The 23,417-nt window shown below is 40.0% G+C and overlaps 1 protein-coding gene and 1 long non-coding RNA gene across 2 annotated transcripts in view; one reads left to right on the top strand and one right to left on the bottom strand.

Moving 5' to 3' along the window:
- ramp1 (receptor activity modifying protein 1) overlaps nucleotides 1-23,417 on the top strand; it is a 63,511-nt gene that overhangs the window by 19,353 nt on the left and 20,741 nt on the right. Inside the window, exon 2 of the mRNA XM_056388662.1 lies at nucleotides 20,048-20,183. Coding sequence (XP_056244637.1) covers nucleotides 20,048-20,183 — 136 coding nt within the window. The remainder of the gene's footprint in view (nucleotides 1-20,047; nucleotides 20,184-23,417) is intronic.
- LOC130177180 (uncharacterized) lies at nucleotides 15,148-20,034 on the bottom strand. Its single transcript, XR_008828978.1, has 2 exons — nucleotides 19,936-20,034; nucleotides 15,148-15,531 (listed from the first exon to the last, which is right to left on the bottom strand). It is a non-coding gene; the product is annotated as an uncharacterized LOC130177180 (long non-coding RNA).

Raw genomic sequence — 23,417 nt, forward strand, 5'->3', positions numbered from 1 at the left:
TCCTAGGCACAGATCTTAGTCTCTGGAGTACGGCTCCGGCACTCCTTCAGAAAGATAGCTCTTCATTTGGTTGTGATGATCATGGCGATACTTCGTTTTGTGAACGCCACATGAAATGATTCATGTCATTTTCATACGCATCAAGCTGTACCTTTCATACCTTTCCTTTGTTACTTGTCTGTATGTGCTTAGGGTTCATTAGGGTGCAAAAGAACACCTTTCCTTTGGAGAGTTCAAGTGGTCTCTTAGTATTATAATGCTTGTGTGCCAGATTCCAGGAAAATGGCTTCAACTTTCATTAACACAACAACAATGCCTCGCTCAGTCTGTATGTTTTCTCTAACGTAACTTTATTTGGTTATATGCAATTTAATTTAATCACTATATATAACTGCGCTGTAAAAGAAAATTGGCTGGATGTAAATAGAGGTCATGTAAAATGCTCATAATGAACACAGACAATTGAAATAGAATAGGCCCATGTCTTTATTGATCGGAAAAATAGACTCACATATCATAGCATGTTAACTCTCGTTATCTTGTTCCCTCTGGTCTTTGTAGATAATGTGTTACAGTGGTCTTGCAGCTCATCTTATGGTCGTGTGTCTTTCTATCTACATTAATTGTATGCTATTACCACAGAGAGCCAGTCAGGGTAGACCTCTATCTGTGCTGAAAGCACTGCCTGCTATAATGATTAGCTGGTGATGGATGGGACTCAACTTGACAGAGATAAATGTTGTGGGTACACACACATACACACACACACACGCACCCTCTATTCAGTAATTGTCACAATGTACAGTGTTTGTGTGTGGGGGTGGAAAGGCATGTGTTGTGTGTGTATGTGTCAGGGTTGGCAAGGTGCATCTGTTTGCAGTATGCAATAAATGTGAGCTGTGTGATGGAGAGGAGACACAAACTGACTTCAGTCATTATTCTATCAGTTAAGGAGCATGAGAAACATGTTTTCAAACCTGTGTGTGTGTGTGTGTGTGTGTGTGTGTACATGATGCTCTTATCAAAGGGAGGGAATGGACATTGAGCCGATACAATATGTCTATAAAAAACATTTATTACAGAGCCTGTCTGAAACTGGCAGTGTGAAGGAAGAACTAATGAGGGCGGCTGTAAAGAAGTAAGTAAAATGTATATTTTCCAGCAGACGTCAGAAAGTGGCCATGAATCATTCAGAAGGGATTGAAATCAGATTGCTCTGCTGGTAATTTAAGACACATTCAAACCAAATGTTGAAAAGGTCTAAATGCACCCATAAGTTTGACTGCTACCTACCTAAATTACCCTGAAGTTATTCATACGTCCAACTTTAATCATTTGTGGTTGAAAGAGAGGAGAAACACCCTGTGCTCTCCAACACACTGTTTGAAGCTTCACTCTTCAGTTTATGTGTCTGATTTTAACCAGCCTGGCCTCCATTTATTCAAATGGTGACATTGCAAAAAATATACTCGAGTTGTTTTGATTAAAAACGTAACACACTGCCTCTATATTCTATTTTTTAATTTTTACACATGGGGCAATGCTCTTTCTCTGTAATGATGATAATAATATATGATAAATATAATAATGATATGATAACGAACCGTCTCTGTGGTGTATCTTCACTGTTTCACTGCAGGCAGAGCAAACAAGAGATATAAACAGAGACAGAGAGGATTACATGCTTAATTGGGCTAGTTTCAGCTAGTCTTGCTGGTAATGTTCTTTATACGTCTGTCTCTGGCATACTGTTGTTCTAGAGGGACGTCCCATTCCGGAAAGATTTTTGTCAAACCAGTTACACTGCAGGGATCTCTCACTCTCTCCTTCTCTCTCTACTTTTATTAAAAACCAAATCAATTATAAATGTCATTAAAATGGTTTTACGTTGGATAGCTAACCATCCCTCGAGCCTAATCCCTGTGATAAAAATCTCATTTACTTCCACAGGTCATGTTGATATGATAGAAACCATGCAGTCATTTATTATTGTGCCTTGTTGCCTGGTCTAATGCGGGGCATTTGATATGGTTTGACAAGTCCAGGAGGGCCTGTTGGTTCCAGTAAGGGAGACAGAGTCAGATTTGAATTACAACAAATAAAACTATAATTTCTTCAACACTTTTCAAACCAGTGATGTCAAACTCTAAGCTGAAACCACTTGATAGTGCCAATCATATAGCACCTCTATAGCCATCTACACCTCTATATATATATATATATATATATATATATATAACTTCGGGCATGGGTTATCTAATCAGATACGATGGTAATCAACACATTTTATGTGATTATTTAGGGCATACAAGCCACATTTATTTTCACAGGTTTTCCCTGTGTGTCACATTATCTCAACCTTTTAAAAGCATTTAGAAACACAGATAACATTCAATTATTCATGCAATGCAACATCTTATTTGCACTTTATTTTTTATTCCAGCAGGAAATTCAGGCCAGACTCCTGTCTACTCTCAGCACAAAAAAGTCAGAGAGATGTTTAATGCTAGAGACAAACAAAGTTCATACTGGAGCTTTTGGAGAATGTGTTGTATAATAGGCCAAGTTTAAACTGCAATATTAAAATAAATCCACAGTATGTTACAAGGGCATCACAGAGTTTCCCAGGAGCGCTTAATCTCATGATCAAAACATGATCCATAAAAAATATTTAATAAAAGTAGGATTCACCAGGATACTCACACACCCTTCTGTCTCATGTATGAGGAGACAAACTGTGGATCATGTAGATACAAGATAGTTTCTTCACATAAAGAAATGAATGTTTCCACATTCCTTTTTCAGAGTCAACATGATTATGTTGCCTTTCTATATCACCCACACTCCCAGCTGCTGCCCCTGTTGTCATACCTGTATTATGGATGATACACTTGTCACCACCTCTCATATAGAAAAGGACATAAAGAATGATGTGTAACAAAGTCTTCTCTCACCATCCCTCTTTCTCTTCTGTCTCTTTCACTGTCCACACTGAGAGCAACATGTGCATGTAAGTCATGATGTGTCGAAATGCTGGGTAATGAGTTTCCCTCCAACATTAATGTAGCCGTTTTCTTCTTTGAGCGCATGAAGCTGTGATGTGACTCATGCTGTGGCTACATGCAGCATGAAACTGACAGTCATTTGCTCTACTGAGTTGTCTGTAAAGCATTTGTGGATAGTCTGCTTCTGTTTTACCACTTTAAAGGTCCTATTATTAGCAATCACTGTATTAGCATTAACAGCTGTTTACTTACCAGTCTAGAAGAGATGCGAGTTCAGCGGATCTCCAGTGGTGGGAAGCAACTGCAATGTTACCTCTTATTTTGCTTCTATCTCTTCCACTGATGTTAGCATGCTAACCAGCTAGCCACGATCCATGCCATTTTCGTACTTTGGGATAGCCAGTCACTTCAGCGTCCGGTCTGCCCTCAGTCCAACATGAGAGGATGAAGAAGTAGCGCTGCTCAGAGGGCGTTTTCTAACTTCTTGTCTGTTAAACACAATTACAGCTGAAAGTCGTTGCAAGTGACCATCATCCCCACCACCACACGCTCCTGGCAAGAAACCACATTCAGCAGCAGAAAAAGCTGAGAAAGCATCTTTAAAGGAATAGTTCAGCATTTAGGGAAAATTCTTGCCAAGAATCAGATGATAAGAGTGATACCACTCTTTAAGTACGTAGATGGAACCAGCAGCCGGTTAGCTTAGCACAAAGACTGGTTCTGTCCAAAGGTAACAAAATCAGCCAACCAGAAAGTGTCAAAAAAAACAACATTTGCCTTTTAATACTTCAAGTCCAGCATCTCTAGTTTCAATTCTTCCTAAGGAGCCAGCTTTTAATACCGTCACATGGCTTATCTTGCTATCTTAAAAGATGTTTACAGACTTCATTAAACAATTAAAGCTGTCTTGAATGTCACCGTTGTGGGGAGACAGATTGTATGTAATGCACTGACTTAATGTTCCTTCTTTGTAATTTACACCTTGACATTGGAGCAGTGGGCACACTGATAGAGGAGTTACATCACTGGGTAGCACATTACAAGGGGCAGGTTGTTTGCCAGTACCAGGTATTTGCTGCCTGATTTAGACAAGGCAAAATACAGGTAAGATTGGGTAGATAAAAGAAAAAGCATGGTAGAGTTCTGGAGGAAACTAATTCTAGTCACCTGGTGTGCTTTTTCTTTGAACTGACTCTCACTCTGATCTGAACTATAGGTGACATGCAGCAGCAGCAGCCACATCGGCAGTACACTTTGTCACCAGCTCTTTTTCTTTTCTTCTCTGCTGATGTCTTTTGTCTGTTGGGTTATCACTTTTTTCATCCTCTCATGCTATGTCCAGAATTGTTGGCATTTTTGAGGAATCCCTCACTACAGTGCTTTTGCAGGCAGTTGAGATAACATAGAGATGTGTTTTTTTTTTCCTTTTCACTCAAAAAACACAACCGATACATGTAGAAGATGTAGCACTTGGTTTTGTTACTTTCTGCATCAGTATATCTTCAAACGCATTTGCCTTTATATACTGTGTTGTATTTAAATACTGTCAAGTGTGATAAAATTAAAGTGTGGAGTAGTCGTGTCACATCTGGATCCTGCGGCTCCAGAGTCAGGGGATACCTGTAGAATGAAGACAGGGTGAGCGAGACAGAGAAGAGAAGCACAAACTAGAGGAGAGAAAAGAGACAAAGTTAATGACATGCAATGGTGTGAATGGAGGGAGGGAGGGAGGGAGAGAGAGAGAGAGAAGTGCTCAGTGCATCATGGGAGTTCCCCCAGCAGTCTAGGCCTATAGCAGTATAACTAAAGGATGGTTCAGGGCTCACCTGAGCCAGCCCTAACTAAAACTTTATCAAAGAGTAAAGTTTGAAGCCTAATGTTAAATGCAGAGAGTGTGTCTACCTCCTGAACCCGACGTGGGATCTGGTTCCACAGGAGAGCAGCTTGATATCTGAAGGCTCTGCCTCCCATTGGAAACTCTAGGAACCTGTTCTGTTGGGATAACAGGGTACTATGAGCTCTTTAAGATGCAATGGAGCTTGGTCATTAAGGGGTTTGAAGGTGAAGAGGAGGATTTAAAATTCTATTCTGATTTCCTGCATTTTACAGGGAGTCGATGCAGAGAAGCTAACACTCTTGATAATAAGGAATTACAGTAGTTGTACAAAAGGTTCTAAACCTACCTTGACTTGTTAGTAAAGCATTAGCTACAGGTGTGTTTGCAACATTATTTGAACAACATTGTAACTCATTGTTTTAATTTCTTTGTTTATTGACAGAAAACCACACACACACACACACACACACACACACACACATTCTGAATACAATCATGTTGAACCATCCTTTGTGTGCGCATCTTATTCTCCTTCCCTGCGTGAAGTCAGAGCCTGTGGAAGTACATCTCGTAGTGTTCAGGCCGACACTCCAGGTTCAGTGATAGATACGACTGGTGCCTTACAGTCCTACAACAGTTATGTCACTTACAGTCGTTCAGTCTAGCGGTACCAAGGTAAGGTTTTTTTGGCATCTTTTTCAGACAGGATGTTTCTAATTTCTGCAATACTGTAAGAAGGCTGCCCTAGAGACTTGTTTTGTGTGTGAGGTGAACGAACACAACAACACTTGCTGCTCAAACTTGTAGCTCGTCAACCCTCAGCTGTAATGAAGCAGAACTAATTCCGAGCCTTCCACCGTGAACTTGCTGTGTGCTAGCTAACATTGCCCCATTGTTGAGTGTCACGGATGTCAGAGGGTCACTGATGATTGGTTAGAGCCAAACTGAACTGAAAACAGCTAACATGAAGCGGATGTCAGACTGAATAATGAGGTAGTGACAGAAAGGCAATTCAGCCTCTTTAGGCTAAAGCACAGCCATTATTAAAAGCTCCCAAATTAAAAGCACTCCATGAAAAATGATGAAAACACTTTCACTCCACAAGCTGATGCAAACCTCTTTTTGTAGCCTCGCTGTGTGTCTTTCTTTGTATCTCCTCTGATGTTGAGCTCAGCCAGGTAGCTCCAGGCTTTATTCAAATTCAGTGGCTTATTTTCTGCCTTTCAAGAGGCGATGACACATTACACCGAAGCATGCTCTGGGCTTTAATAACAACACTAAGAGTACCTGTGGGGGAGAGAGGGGCTTGTTAAGCTTCATAGCCATCTCAGGTCGCTGTGTCATTGATAGAGCTTCGAGTAACGTTTGTGTGTGTGTGTGTGTGTGTGTTTGTGTGTGTGTGTGTGCTGTGGTGGGCAATAAAGCTGAGAGATTAAGGGGATAAATTGTTCATTTTGAGGTATGATTCGAGGGAAATCATTCTCTCTGTCTCTATATTTAATTCTATGAATACTTTCAGGGATGTTGTTAGTTCCAAGTGAAACGCACCCACTGGGTTTCCAGCTGTCTGGTTAGGACAGAGAGCACACACACGCAGACAGCAGAGGTGGAGGAAAGCATTAATTCCTGTGTATGTGAGCGTGAGTGACAGCGCTAGAGGTAAAAGTGTAATAAGATGTAATGACACCAGCTGATGCAATGCTACTGGCGGTCCTCTGCTCCAATTCATCAGACATGTGCCGCTTGCTCAACAGAGTAAGAGGGACTCACTTCAGCTGATTTATATCCATCTGTGATGAACAGTAGTTCACTGGGTTTGTAGTTATTTGTTAGGCAGCACCTGGTAACCAGCTGTTGGTAGGTAAAATTACTAACCTCAGCATGTGAAGAGACAGACTTTGAGGGGTGGCATTTTGAATTTCCACACCACTGTGACCAATGGCACAGACATTTCTGCGTTGTTTGCAATTTCCCATAATTTATGTGAAAGAAACTACAGTACAGCAAGTTCTCTGGAAACTGGTTGAAAGATCAACGTGCCTGTTCAGAGAACACTGAGACCAAAATCATTTAATTACCCATAGTTTATTGTTCTTGTACAGTTAATGCAGTTGCTCTATTTTGCACTGTGTAAAGATTTCAGTCCAAAGGGGAAGCTGCAACTGGTGTTTTTAGACATAGTGTATGAGTCTCTTTAAACATACATCATGATCAAGTTGGCCTGGATATTAATACAAAGGATGGATTACCAACCGGGCGAAAAAATATATGAGCCCCGGGGCTCTGGAGGAAAGTTACATGAGAAGATTGATACCACTGACTTTTCTCTAAGATAAATGTGAAGTCAAAGAAAGCAGCCACTTAGCATAGCTTAGCACAAAGACTGGAAATGGGGAAACAGATAGTATGGCTCTGTCCAAAGGTAACTGTCTCTACCCCTGTTTCTAGTCTTTGTGTTAAGCTGCTGACTGTAGTCTTACATTTGACCAACATATATTAGAGTGGTATCAGACTTCCCATCTGACTCTTCACCAGAAAACAATCCCATATTTTACACTTTTAAAGTGTTTTATTTGAAGTGTTGATCCATAACAAGATATATTTGTGGTTTTAAGAACCAAAAACCATCTCAGTGTAGTTTTACACATCCTCTCTTAGATTTCTCTCTGGAGCTCTAGTAACAACAAGTTGGTGAGTCAATCAGAAGAGAGGATGCTGTGAGTCTCTCCTCTGATTGGCTGACTGTTTTCTGAATGATCAAAGGAAAATACAGCAGATTTCAGGTAAACACTCACAGAATCCAAATCCTGCAAGCTTGAATGGTGGCTCTGGGTGGGTGGGGTTGACGCATCGCTGAGAGTGGTGACTACTTTGTTGTGACATCACGAAGTTACAGAAGTCCTGACAGCTCGTTTTAAGGCTGAGTGTCTGAATACAGGCTGTGTGCATTTCTCTGTGGACTGAGCGCTTTCATACTTTTACAGTATTAATAGCAAACCTAGACCTGCTGTATAATCAAACAACACACGGAAATCTAAATCATAAAATATGGGACCTTTAAACTTATTTCCCCAGAATGTCGATATTAATTATATTTGTTCTTATTTGGCTCATATGTATATATTATATTTATATATACCTAAAAAATGCTTCAAAGTAATTAACACACAGAAAACCTGGGGGAGTACTGGTTGATGTCTGGGGAAATAAGCAAGCTGCCATGTGTAGTCGGTACACGGGGGCACAACAACAAATTTTTGCCCTTGGTGTTTCCTAAAGCAGGAAAATCCAATCATGATTAATACATCACTTTTTTGCAATAGGCTACACAGTTTCACATCATGCATCACCTTTACATCATGTGGAAACACTCACGGAACATACTTTTTTAGAAACACATTTGTTGTGTTCTCACCGTGTGTTCTGTTGTTAGCTTGCACTGCAGGCAGCTGTAGAACATTTTAGCAAGAAGTGGAGGGAAAAAAAAATATCTGTGCTTCTTGCATAAGTGAACATCATTCTGAGGGAACATGCCACAATAGAGATAGACATTCAAAGCAACATTACACTCTGTGGGAGTTGTGAGGAGGACGATGGGGAACTGAGAGAACCAAGTGAAAACTGAGATAGAACAAAAAGATATTGGTAGAGAGGAAAAGTGTTAGAGGATGAACAGGGGAAAAAATGAATCACACAGGGTCAGGGTTTTGACAACTGATCCTACAGCAGCAATAGCACTTGGCAAATTGCTGTTTAAGTGATTAGTCAATTGATAGAACTATCTTCATACTTCATGAGTTGTTTTAAAAACTGTTACTAAAAAAGGCAAAATAAGGCAACGACCTTCAGCATTTCCTATTTACTGACCATTTGTTGAAATGACATACTGTATGTTAAAGACTGATGCCTTAAATGTCTTTAAGAGGAGAGACTAAGTGTACAAAGTGTGTGATCATGACACTAGTGTCTTTTCTTTGCTTAACTTTAACCTTTGCCACAATCTTTCCCTCAGCTTAACCCAAGAAATTTTAATATCTTAAAATTAACCATACATTATACTTGTAGGTGGCAGATCAGAAAACACTCAAAACCACCAAAATGTAATTTTCCAAACCTAAAAGGAAGGAACAAAGACAGTAACATAAGTTTGATTGATTCCTGTCTCATCTGCAAAGAGAAAACTGCTGCTCCACAGAAATACAAACGCAAGGGCATCACTTTTCTAAACACGCAGAATTTAATGACCATCATAAAATGGGAGCGAGCCCTGATTTTCTGGTATGCCAAATGGAAAGAGTATGATGGCAAAGTTAAATCATCCAAGGTGCTAGAAAGAGTTAGTCAGACTTTTGAGAGCATGAACATCAAATAGACCAAGTTTGTACTGGAAGAGCTGAACTGTGTGGGTTTTTAAAATATGCAGGAAACCTGTGTAACTCTACAGAATCTAAATTGAGCTGTCAGAGAGGTGGGAAGAGACAGACCTCTCCTTTTCTGTTTCCTTTCTATTACTTTATAAATTAAGATGATTCATGAGTAAAAAGTGTTTAAAAGTCAAGGAAGAGGGCGTTTTGATGTTAGAATGGGTGATAGATAAATTGGCCAGCTGTGGTCCCAATCTAGATCAAAGGCCAAAGATAAAGATTTCCTTCTCTGTGAGAAAATGACAATGAGAGAGAGAGGGAGCGATAACAGCAGCAGAGAGCAGGATGCTGATAATTTGCAAAGATCAGATCTGGCTGCCTAATTAGTCTTAACCTTTGACAGAAAACATCTGCTTGCCTCTGTTAGCTGGTTGTCAATTTCAAACTGGAAGGAGTCATAGGCTGCGATGTGTGAACAATTTCAAGAGACTTTTATCACCCATGAGTCAACGGGCTGCCACTGCTCTGACACGGACTCAACTGTCTCAGTGAATCTGATGCCAGCACAGCTGCTGCAGAGCTTGCACAGGGAGAGTTTATTATTTATGAGGCAGTTTAGTGGCTCTTTGGAGCAGTTACTGCTTTTTTTAGTTCCATTTTAAGTTAGGTTTATTAACCTCTTGGGTTTTATTTTCATAGTCATAGCCAACCATCATTTCTGCCTGTTATACAATTAAGTCAGGGCACAAAACACAAGCAGTCAGACGGACCGACTTTACACTTGAAAGTTTGGCTCTGCAGCTCTTGGGGTGTGCTATTACAGATGTAAAATGTATAAAGTCTTTTGTGACTCCAGAGGGAGCTGTGTGAAGTCTGATAAACTACCTCAAGTGATGTCACTTGAGTCACTTGGGCCTGAAGACTACAACTCTGAAAAGTATGAAACTCTGAGGGTGTGGAGTTAGAAAGAAGTGAGCTTACCAGACCTCCGTAACCTGCTCCTCATCTCTGCTTTAGGCTAGCAGCTCAAGGCTACATTAGCCAGTACTAGTATAACACACAAAAATGAGTTGCAATGTGGGTAATGGAGGTGAGAAGTTTTTGACAAAGAGGAAAGAAGACAAAGAAGATTGCGTGGATTAAAAAAAAGGCATTCTCTGGGTCCTCTGTATCAATTTATCTGACTTATTCTAACCATCATGAGTCTGACAATGTTATAACATGGCCACATTGAGTCGGAGGAGAGCTCTTAACAATATGTCAAACATGTTTTCATATGGGACCCCTGCAGACAGTCTTCAGTGGTAACATGTCAATTTTCAAGTTAAATAAGAATGTAGTTTTTAATAGCTTTCATTTTCAGATGACTTTAGTACTTATAAACATGAGTTGTTGGTCTTGAGTTCAGTCAGCTCTTTAAATGAAGATTTTAAAGAAACAAAACAGAACCTCAGACCTCCCGTTGTTTGAGAGTAACAACTGTTCGAGACTCTCCCTTTTTGTATTCTGAAGAAAATAGATATGATGTTAACTTGCTGTGTGTCTTCAATAAACACAGAGGTATGTGATGGTTTATTGTCATAGTAATGAAAAATTGCTAACCGCGACGAAACAGTTGCTCTGTTTAAATTGAACAGAGTAATTGTCGACAGCCAGCCTTGCCTGTTGTCTTTGTAATGACTCTGGTGCAAATTGCTTCAGTAGCTGCAGCTGTAAGTCTTCAAATGAAGAACTGAGTCTTTCTACTGAGGCTATATGTACACACTATGTACTATAATACTACTACTAATACTACCATAATGTAATTTGTAATAAAACTGTGTTGTAAAACAAAAACAATCTGCATCCACACAAGCATTTTATCAGAAACATACCATCATGCCCCAAATCCTCACCATATGGCTGAAAATTCAACAGGTGCTAAAACTTCTGTATTGTAGTGGGATTACCATCCAAAACACAGAAACGTTACCCCTCCAACGGAGACCAGTGACATTTGCTTTGGGAAGAGATTTTGATAACACACCTCCGGTGGGAGTATTGTTACACTGTGTTGTTGGGAAACAGGATGGAGCTGGAAATTTAAGCCTTGGGAGTGGGAGGCGGTCAGGAGGAATTTGATGCCACTAGCATCTGACACTCATCATATTTGCTGCAGTTATATATGTATAGGCTTATTTCTAAATTATCACAGGGGCTGAGGTTCATTGTGGAAGCCTCAGTATAATTATATGACATATTTACCATGTGGCCTGTCTTATTAGACCTGCTTAAGTTCTTAAGTTCTGGATGGTGGAGGCTCTAATCATCAGGAGGGGAAATAATAATATAGGATTTGAATGTGATTTGGAGTGAAAGTGACAGGGTTGTCAATGACTAAATTTACATGATGGAGATAAGATGGGAGGAAATAATTCATTATTCAGCACTACAGGGGAATAAATTTTCCCTCCTTTGTAAATCTTTTCTCAACTCTCCTGAATGTGCTTTCTTTTACTCACAGAGGACCAAAGTGTCTGCTGCAGAAGCCACAACTGAAACTTTTCACAACGCCCCCAATCTGCTTCATCAAGTCGTCATCAAGCAGTACACTAAAATTTGCATTTTTCTCTCAGGAGCTTACTCACTCTGCCAACCCCTGCTGCTTTGTCTTACTGTGGGATTCTGCCCAGGAACATGCTAGAAATTCATGAGAAAAACAACTTCAGACTTCACAGAACAGCTCAAGACAGATAACAAATCCGCTTATGTGTCATTGCCGTTGGTTTCTGTTTTGTAACGTTTATAATCTGGTTTGTAATTGAACTATTTCCATTGCAAATACATAATGCACCTAAAATCAGACTGTAGTTCCAGCTGTGTCTGAAACTTCCATATTTTGCCCAGAACTGCTGAAAAAAGAACTTTAGTTTAAAAAAAAAATCAAGTCATCTTTCTTTTCCACTTTTCTGATGGTGGTCTTCTAGGCTTCAAATTTCAAATTCATGTGTGTTTGCATTAACTTCTTGAAACACATTGAGCTGTGACAGAAAGTTACGCCGTCCTATATTGAAAAATTTCTCATTTTGCATGAAAAAATTTTTTTTTTAAGATTTCAGTAAAAATGTTAAAAGAACTTGTTCAACTTTCCCAAGGCGCCATTTGCATGTAGTAATTGAGAGTGAGTGTTTCAAAACGCAAAAAATGAAAGATTGAGTTGAAGAATTCCACCGAGTCAAAACGCGCTGTGAAGTGTCATCCATTTCCCCTGCCTCATCTATATTTAGACCTTCATTTCATCTGCCTTGAATCTCGTCATCTGCTGCACGCCTGCTGCATTCCTCTCTCAGTAGTCACTTTAAATACTCATGTAGTTGCTGAACCTGTCATTGATCTTTCATCTTAACCTATTTGCTTTCATTCCATACTAATTCCTTGTGTAAAAACTTGAGCTTGTCACACATCGCACTTGTTTGTGTTCACTTCAGCGCATTTCAGTGTCTTTTTAGTCACTGCTCCAGATATGATTCCTAGTACATCAACAGCTGTCAAATAAGACTTTAAAATGTGCGGATATATGGACATTCATGTGCCTAAATGATAAATATGCAAATAGAGTTTTGAGGAATTCAAGAGGGCCATGTAGTAAAGGCTTTAAAAGTAGGTCTGGAGTCATAGCTGTGTAGACAAAGGGGAGCCTCTGGGCTTACTTCAGGCACACGCGCTGAGTCAAGGATCTAGTTAAAAGCCTTTATTGGTTCAGACATATCTAAGTTAAAAAAAAATTAAAAATGAAAACACTAACAGGTTTCAGCCCCACACTGTGTCTTCCTCATGGTGTGACTAGGAAGAGGAGTAACCCAGAGTGGAATGACGTGATTCCTTTCATAGACAATTAAAGGTGCAGTGTGTAAGATCTGGGCAGAATTTTAGTTTAAGATGTTAAAAAAATGAACTAACACTATCAATAGTATGTGAAGGAGCCACATTGATGATGTCATGACCAATGCCTCCATCTGTTGTATTTCAGAGATATCTACTGAAATGAGCATGCTAACCAACTAGCCGCGTCCCACACTGTGTTGTAATACCACTATATGACACTAGATGCTGTGTCAGTCAGTGTAGCGTCTAGTCTTCTCTCACTCCCATGAAGAACAACTTCATCCAGAGCTTGAAGTTACGCTACAGTTCACGACAAAAAAAATAAAATAAAAAAAGCTCCTGACTAACATCACAGAAAACACAGAAATGGCTGAAGCGCCTAGAAAGCGATCTTTATCTCTATCCCAAAGGACCGCTCCGACAAGAAACCACATTCAACTGCAAAGACAAGAAGCAAACCCTGGGTGAATCCTGGTGTGACTTCCCACCGCTGGAGACAGCTCGGTGTAAAGAGATGCAGTTTGATGCCGTGCTGCAACTGGCAATAAACCTTATTTTCTGATCCTGCCTTTGTGATGATGTCATCATCCCTTCCTCATGCTGCTGTAGCCTGACACCCATGTGTCATGCAGTATCCCCTTGCCTTCATATTTTTATAGGTAAATAAAAACATACTGTTTGTATTAAAAGTACTCATCATTTGTTTCAGTGCTATCAACAATTTTAACTATCAACAATAAATGCACATATAAATAATAAATTATAAGGAACATGGGGAAAATAGCAACATGATTAACTGGACAGGGGCGAAGAGGTGAATGTTACTTGATCCACCTCCATAGGGGGCAGCCCCTATGGAGGTGGATCAAGTAGCATGATCTTACGCATTACACCTTTAAAGGTCTTAAGAGGCTAAACCAACATCACATGATAAATATACAGCAAGGAGACTAAGTAGAAAAGACGTTAACAGTCACAGTAATAATTTCAATAATAAAAATATACACAATAACATCAGCAACAATGACAGGGGTGAACCAGTTTTCAAAACTTATTAAGACCTGGATACACCAAAGCACTGAATTTAAAAAATCCAATAAGTCTCTCTCTGAAGTCATTTAAATTAGATGATCATCTCATGATAGATAGCTCCATAAACTCAATACCCTCCATTTTAAAAAGGCTGTCGTTCCCTACATCTTTAATATGCACGTTGTATATTCATTGTGTGATATGCTGGCTTAGCCTCCAAGGCCATTCATTGTCCTGAAGTAAAACCCAGAGGCTTCCCTTTGTCTACAGCTTACCAGTTTAACTTCTAGAGCACCTTGTATTCACCTGGAGTTTACTACTTCATGACCCTGAGCATCAGGTAATTCTCATCGCAGCTGTGCAGCTCTAACACTATAAACAAACACATGATGAATATAGACACTAGATGCAAAGACACGGTAACTGCTTCTTTCATCCATCTGACTTATTTTTTCTGTCAGCACAAATGAAAAAAATGCAAATATGGGGAAATTCTTCCAGTAATGAGCTCCTAATACACAGCTCCCTTTGTCTTGCTGCAGGGTTCTTATATTAGATTCTGTATGAGTTTAGTTTATTTTGATGGTGATTAGAGAGCAAAACATCCTATAAATAGATCGATAGTCCAATTCCATCAAACACACACACGCACATATACATAATCACACAGCCCCCTGAAGCTGGCTGCCGGGTGGGCTCGTGCACCGGGAGCGGTGCATTCTGGGAGAGGCCCCCACAGAGAGGAGAGAGGAGGCAGCATGTGCAAGGTTGAAGGTCACCCACTAACTACTTCCAAGAATGAGTATGTGTTACGACCTGAGTGGTTGTCTGGTGGTGCTGCTCTCTCTCTCCCTCCGGGTGTTGCGCCTCGATGAGGATGAGCTGCGCACAGGTGGATCTATTTTGCTGATTGTCCGGAGGTGACATATGGGGAGGACGCTTTGCTTTGCCTCCTTATCTTCCTTTCCTCACGGAACGCTTTTTTCAATTGTTACTTCTCCTCATCCCCTGGCACACATCGGGGAGTGTAACAGTATGCATTGACTGCAAGGACACATTGTATGATTTAATGTATCATTGATCCGGACAAGTTGACTATGAGCTTGCTTGCATTTACAGCAGCTGCAGTAACACATGGGGTCGAGTCAGGTCAAGATGAGTCAAGTTCATCGGCCATTGCACAAGCCCAGCATCACATACAATGTCTCAGTGGGCTTTAAAGAAATGCACAGCATGTTCCCGACACAACAAAGACAAACTTCCCAACAAAAAAAAAACTCAAGGACAAAAATGGAAGAGACCCTGTGAGACGCGGCATTAGTTTTAGTTTCAGCTCCAGATCGATGCACAGTTGCAGGAGAAAATGGGGAAAATGTTCAGTCAGTCATCATCATTCCTCTGGATTCACCATTCACGGCCTCACTGGTGTCTGGAACATAAGATTAATATGACAAGAAGAGACACATGTTATCGATGGGACAAGGCGATTCATGTTGAAGATAAAAAAAAAAAACATTTTCTGTTGGGTATATTTCATTGTGACATTTTGTGATGTTACAGGATGAAAGATCAGGGAAACAGGTGTTTTTGTAACATAAATTTGTTCTTCCATTCGACTACGAACATAAAAAAACGCAGGCTCCACACAACCAGGAGCCACAGATATTTTCTGTTACGCTTATTGAATTTATTTTTGTTTGTAGACAACCTGATGATAGGCTTTTGGCTATGATGCTGCTGCTGCTGCCTGAAAGATAAAATGATAAAAAAAAAGGTGAAAGAAAATCACTATCACCTACTCTTCTGTATTCCTGGTGCAGAATTGATACATTGATTGTAGTGACTGTTGTCACCATTATGTAATACCTTGCATCCTTCAGGCTTTCTGACAAATCAACATGCATACAATGGAGCCATCATTAGCACGGTTCAATTAGCCCTCTCACGTTGAATGGATTTATTATGTGAACATGCAGCTTGAGGTCTCTGCAGCCACCAGGGATTTAGGTTATTTTTATGTTTTACTTTTCTTTACATTCCCTCTCTGAACATCATTATGCTGTAGAGAATGTTTGTAACAACTGCTGTTCTGCACATTTAAACATTACAAGGTTATTTTAAAACCGTTAACTAAAACAGTTACATGGTTTCCTATCTTAAACAGCAGCAGGCATGTGGTCAGACCTAATTTATGCATTTCTATTTAATATTTAAGCAAATTTGTAGTCAAAAAACTTAGTTTGGTTTGTTCAAGATGAGAACATCAGTGTGTTTCCAACATGGTTGTATTGTCAGGAATGTCTGATTGGGTTCGATGATGTGGCCGTCTCTATTACAATAACATCAAAGCAGCAGTCTCAAACCGAGACGGGTCAAAAACACACCTAGCATCACAAACCAAAACTACTGACCAGTTACTTTCATCGGTGGAACCAGTACTGAAATAGATACCTGTGCCGTTGAATGACACATTAAAGCATTTTCTGATCTGATCAGGTTGAGACGAATAAACTTATAAAGATATTTACAAATGAAACTGTCCTAACCAGAAAAACTGTTAGTTCAAACTCTTCCAGTACCTTACATTTACGCATCCCAGTATCCAGAGGAGGTGTGTTGCTTTTAATCTCAAATGCACAACTTATTGTTAATGGTCACAACTTCTCTTATTAACCTTTACCAAGTTTTAGCTTTATAACCCTAACCCTTAAAGTGATAGTTCCGCTTATGTGACACAGGTATGTATGAGGTACTTATCTATAGTCAGTGTATTACCTGCAGTAGATTCGGATCAGCACACTCCCAGTTTGGACAGGCAGCCAGGAGCACAAAAAAGTTTTTTAGTCACTTTAAAAAAAAAAAATTCCCACCCGAAAAAGCAAATATCAGTTGAGGTGGATCTTTAACTTTCCTTTGACACTACAGTTTGTGAACTGTATTCCTACACATAAGCAAACATATGCTGCACACTGTAATACACTGACTCTGTATAACACACGTCACACAACCCCACATCAAATTACCCCAGCTATTCCTTTAGCTATACTGGTGCCATGCGCAGATATTATGAAAAAGAGATTTTAAAAATGTCTTTGAATGTTTTCACAGAATCATCCAATATTAATGTTCTTTTCTAGCAGCAAGGTTGTGTTTATGTTTTCATTATATTCAACCTCCTGTGGCCATGTGGATAATGTCAACTGTCGTTAGAAGCAGCATTAGCTACAAAGCGGCTGCCTGAACTGAACCAAACTTAAACCAAAGGGGTGGCAGATCATTGAAAGCCACTGAATAACAAGGCTGACCCGCCAAAAGGGTCGCCAAGATCATAAAACGCTCCAGTGGGTCACTTTGGAAAGTGATGTTTTGTTTGTTTTGTTGTTTAGTTTGGAAGACTCAGTGTTCCAAAAGAGACTGCAGACACGACAAAAATCTGATTTGCAGAAACCCCCCCCCCCCCCCCCCCCCCCCCATCGTTTCTGCACCTTCCTTTATGTCCGTGTCTCTCTCTCGTAAACACACACTCGAGCCTGATCTCAGTCTTTGATTGGAGTCGTGCAGATGTGTAGAGATAAACCTTTTCGTCCGCTCTCCTCACAGCAGGAGGCGGATTCTTTGTAGCAATGTAAACAAGCTATTTGTGTTTATTTTTGATCACCCATTTCAGATTTTATTTTCTTCCCCGCTACATCTTCTTAATGACACAATGACTCGATCGTCCCATGCATCTCTGTTTCTACCACAACTTCGCTCTGCACAATTTCACACACGCATACTCATAGACGCAGGAATTTGTCATCACATGATACTGTTGATATTAATGATTCTGAATAAGAAGGAAAGACTCAAAGAGACACACTAGTCTCTCAGGTTGAGTAGGGAGGTGGGGGGAAGCTGGCAAATGGGGGCTAAATAGAGACGCATATATATAAATTCTCTGAGGCAAGAGGGAGGAGAAACAGGAGGTTACAATGTAAAACGAGAGTGAGACGAGTCCTGTGGGAATGAGAGAAGAATAAACCTGATAAAAGGTGAAAGAAGGTGTTGAAAATGAGTGGAGGCTGCAGGGAATCAGGATGAGAAGGATAAGGAGGACTGCGTGAGATGATTGACTGTCTAGTGATGAGTATATTAGTATGAGATCTGTGTCACAATAACTCAGTATTGGTTAATTACTTTCAGCAAAAACATGAACATATGAACTTATGCCTTTGTTTTATCTGTGTTGTCCACATTACTGCAGGATCCCCATGTTATCACTGCCACATGTTAGCAGCAGGTTAGCACGTGCATCAGAAAAGTCGCTCCTTACCACATTACATTTCACCAGGAGATTCCAGTAAACAAAATGCAACCACATTTTAGTCCAACAGACATGTTGTTGTGGAGAAAAAGTCCAAAAACCCGAGTTTTGTTTATAATTGCTTGACTGATTGAGACCAGAGTTATGAGTGTGATTAAAAGGGTTGAAGAACAGGAATCTTTTTATTTTGGGTACATTATTTTTGAGCTTGAGCAGAAAAATGGGGATGTCTGGGAACAGGTTAAAGCTGCTGACTGTAATAATTTAAATTGCCATTTTGGAAAATACACTTATTTGCTTTCTTGCTGAGAGTTAGATGAAAAGATGGAACGCATGCTAGAATGTCTGTAGTAGTTATTGAACATTACTATCAGTTGAATGCTGTGGTTTTATCTCCATGAGACATCAAAGTGTCATTTTATCTTATCCTCTGTTGCTGCATTAGACATGCATTTTGTTATTTTATTTATTTACTTTTATCTAAAGCAACTCACAAGTGAGGGACATCACTAAAGCTTCAGTGCAGTAGCAGACCTTGAAGTAAAAACTAAATCTGTTCAATGAGGCGAAGCACAAGGAGGTCTTTTGACCTTGTCTCATTATCAGCACACACAGTCCCAGAGATAATAGTCCAAAGCCTCCTTTTTAACAACTAAAGCGCTCTTCTGCTCACAGACACGACTAGAGAATATCCAAAAAATAATTCACTGTAAATACTTCTGTTCAGTGTGTGTGTGTGTGTGTGTGTGTGTGTGTGTGGTTTTGGGGATCTTGTAAGGTAATGAAATAGCTAAAAGTGTGATAGCAGATGGTGTTTCAGTGTAATGTCCAACAGATGGGGAAACATCTTAGTTTGCGGTGACCCAAAAAGAGACATCAACCTTTACGGTCACTTTCATTCCTAAGTACTTTTTTGTGCTCATAGTGGGCTTCACTCACTGGCTGTGTACTGCACACATGAGCACACACACACACACACACACACACACACTTACACAAGATGATAATGGAACTAAAAATGGGGCAAGTCAAATAGATTAAGCTAATGTATAACAGCCCCGAAGCTGCAGTTATGACAAACGGAGTCAACTCCTCATTTTTCAGTCTTTCCAGAGGAACCCGACTCTTATTTACAATAGCCTTGGAACCTTTGGAGAGTAGCAATAAGAGCCAACCCTGCCATTAAAGGGGTGGATGGTGGTGGGTGTGAACATAAGTTAATGCTTTATAATTAGAAGCTTTAATGTGAGACAATACTAAGCTGTGACCAAATGAACTGGTGTATTTATTTTCACACTACACACTTTATATAAACACTTATCTGGTATACTTACTTACTGATTCCCTGTGTTCAGGGAAACTTTATTTTTCTCCATCTTATCCTTCATTAGCTGTTTTGTACCATGTTCTGTGCCATGTTTGAAACAACAAAAACTTTAACTATAAAATAAAAAATGGTGCACGTCCTCAGGTTTTCATATCCTACCCTACTGTTTACCAATTTTAGAATGATTGGAAAAACTTACTCACCGACACTGACTCTGCTCTTTGCTCTCCTCTCTCTCCCCCTTTTCTCTTTCTTCTCTTCTTGTCCTCTCTTGACCCTCATTCACTTTCTCTTTCCTCCCCCTTGTCTCTGCAGCGTCTCAGTGTGTGTCGGCGCTGGGATGCGGACCCCACTACGAATACGCAATCGAGGAGTTCTGCCTGGCCAAATTCAAACTGGACATGCAAGAGCTCGATCAGAGACACTGGTGTAGCTGGGAGGACACAGTCGAGTGAGTAGGATACACACACACACACACACACACACACACACACACACACACACACACACACAAAGGGGGAGAGAGAGGCATCCAAACACAAATGCCAACAGATTTACATTCACATGTATTAGCTCCAATTGCAATCCCATCCTCTTTGTTAGTTTTAATGCGATAAGAACATTAAATGCCTAAAATGAGATTGTAATATGTTCCCTAAAAGCCAAAAATGACCAGTTTAGATTTGTTTGTTTCTATCTGGAGGTCTATATAATGTCTTCCAACAGCTAACTGTGATGAGTGAGAGACAACAGAGAAAGAGAGAGAGAGGGAGAAAATATAGAGGGGTGAGAGGGAAACAAAGACCCGGTGTCAAGAACAAAAGCTTTCATTTTTGCATAAACAGAGATCTCTTGTTCATGTGCAAATATTATCTTTGCACTCACTTAAAAAGACATCTGGCAACACAGGTTTTCACAATCGCCGGTACAACTTGAGTTAGCTACTGGCATCAATTAGCACAATTGAATAATTACATAAAATCTACCCCCTACTTGACTGAAAACAATAAAACCCTCATTCTGAAATGTGTGGTTATCATTTACCAGCGAGAGCTCATAACTCTCCTCGCCAGTAATAGCTACCTTGGAGAGGAATCCCGACCTTTGCAGGTTGTTCCAGTCTCATGAGCAGCATTGTCTCTGCGCTCCTGAGAAGCACCAACTGCTGCTTTTGAAACTTTCACACAGCTTCGTGCCTGAGCCATGGACAGATTATGAGATAACGGACATCTCAGTACAGACTTAAAAGGCCCCCCCACCCCTCCAGCATAAGAGCAAGAGCCACTGACGCAAGAGACATCTCTTTGTGGTTGTGTTGTCTCTCATAGTTGTTGTGTTGTGTTTCTTTGTGGTAGTTTCATGTGTCTTTGAAGCTATATTTTCAGTCAATTGATTTCCCAAGAAGAAATGTTACCAATTACTTAAAACTGATGCTCTGGCCCTGACCCTGCCGGCCCCTGGGCCTGTGCCCGTTAAGCCCCTGTAGTATTCCATCCATGGCCTGAGCCAACTATGTCATTCCAGGTTTGGAAAAGCCTAATTTGGGTATAGGAGCATAGTTCCTTGACTTGTGTAAGGCCTTTGATTGTCGGTCAGCCCGTACTTTGAACTAAGTAGTCTTAATATAAATAGTATTATTACTCTCAAGGGGATAAAATTGTACTGCACAGACTGTGCCAGTGTTTGGATAAATAATGAAGTCATCAGCAGAAGCCTGAGATGGCCTTTTCGGGCCTCTGTTTTTCAATGTGTACATCTTCCATCTACCTGGAGATCTTTACATATGCAGATGACATGTTAGTTTATGCTCATGTGTCAGACACTGAACAAGTAGATGCATTTTTGATGCAGGAAACGTTTGGTTACAGCAGTAAGGATGAAATAAAACCGGCCTATATTCTAAATTCTACATTAAGTTAAGAAAGAAAATCTAATACAGGTATTACTTTAGTGCTCTGCAGGAACAAGCTTTCCCAGATCTCAGCAATTAACTTGATGAATAGACTGTTACCAGTTATCAAGAGAAATGATGCCCCAACCTCATTCTTTAAGAATCAGGCTCTAAAAGCTGGATAGAAAAGCAGGGCAATGTTGCCACTGTTATATACTTGAAGTTTGACAGCTTCATTTTTTATCAGATTTCTCTCTGGTGTTTAAAATAACTCACAAGCTGCTTCTCCACTGTTCAAGAGCTTTGTTCAGCTCTGCTCTGAGCAAATGTACCAAGCTTAAAGGTCAAGTTCTGCCTTTTCTTTCCAGACTATTAAATAATTGAAAGCTCCTCCTGATAAACTGAGAACTCAAAAAATAGATTTAAATTTGTTTTGTTTAGACAGTCATAATATGATTTTACAAATACCTGTAAGTTTAGGTTTACATTTGTAGATGTCTTTATGAAACATTATAACCTGAACATGGGAGTAACTTCACTTTTATATTACATTATATTCTGTATGGACTGTATTTTGCAGTGCTTGTGTCAATCTCTCCAGGGACTGCAGAAGTAAAGCACTGCAGCTGGTGGCTAAATTGCTTTAAAGCTCCTCCTCATATAGTTGTTGCTTTAGGTTAAAGCTGGTAGTACATGGTCCCTGACAGTAAATGTAATTCAAAAGATATTGTTGTCTGATTTCTAATTTGCTTCTGCAGAGTGTTTCTCAAACCACAGACTTTGGTCTATAATAACTGGACAGCAATTGTGCAAAGAGCATTATAACTATTTTCAAATTTCTGTGTCAAACCTCGCCACAGACGACTGAAAAAGCAGGAAAAGAAAAAAAAAGAAAAGACTAGTGAATGAAAGATTGAAATGTCAAAAATGGTTCAGCTGAGGAGAAAAGGTCAAATATCAGGACAGTTGCTCCCCCTTTGAGGAAAAGCTGCATTCTGGCCAAGCTGCCACTGGGGATTTCTTATTTAGCTGAAATGACATTTGGTGTCTGTGTACGTGTCTCTATATGTGTGTGTGTGTGTGTGTGTGTGTGTGTGTGTGTGTGTGTGTGTTTCAGGAGAGTTGTGCACAGTGCCTTCCTACCTCTCAGTATATCTGTCACCACGAGGTTATAGTTTCCTCGGCTCTCTGGTCTCGCCTCTATCCTCAGCTGTCACTCACCACTGTCACATCAGCCTGAGTTTATATGCCGCTCCCATCTTATGAAGCACTCAGCACTGTGCCGAGCAGCAGCTCAACTGTTCTTCACTGTGTCTTGGTTCTAATTTCTCCCTCTCCGTATGAAATCTCTCTTACTGAATAGAAACAGCACAAATCATAAGTAAATTGATGAATTATGTCCCTGTGATCACATTCCTCCTACTGTATGTGCTGCTGTAAAGCCCTGTCAATTACACTGAACTGTCGCTTATTGTCACTGCAGTATATACATTATTAAATGCTTGTGTGTATTTCCCTCAGATACCAGAATACACTGTACCTACTCCCATTATACTTCCACAGAGGAAAAGGCTCGAAGTGACTGTTCACGACTGCCTTTATTCTGCATTAAAACATTTTTGAATTAAATACAGTTCTTCAGAAAAGGGGACAACTATCCTGTCTGAAACTGTGCCACCGTGTGCCTCATCTTTCATTCCCTCACTTCCTCTTAAATCCCCCTCTGCTGTATACTTTCATGGTTTTTTATTTGCTTTAGTTCATCTCCTATTTTTGTATTATATACCCTAATGT

The sequence above is a fragment of the Seriola aureovittata genome, chromosome 11 (assembly GCF_021018895.1).
Source record: "Seriola aureovittata isolate HTS-2021-v1 ecotype China chromosome 11, ASM2101889v1, whole genome shotgun sequence".
Taxonomy (NCBI): Eukaryota; Metazoa; Chordata; class Actinopteri; order Carangiformes; family Carangidae; genus Seriola; species Seriola aureovittata.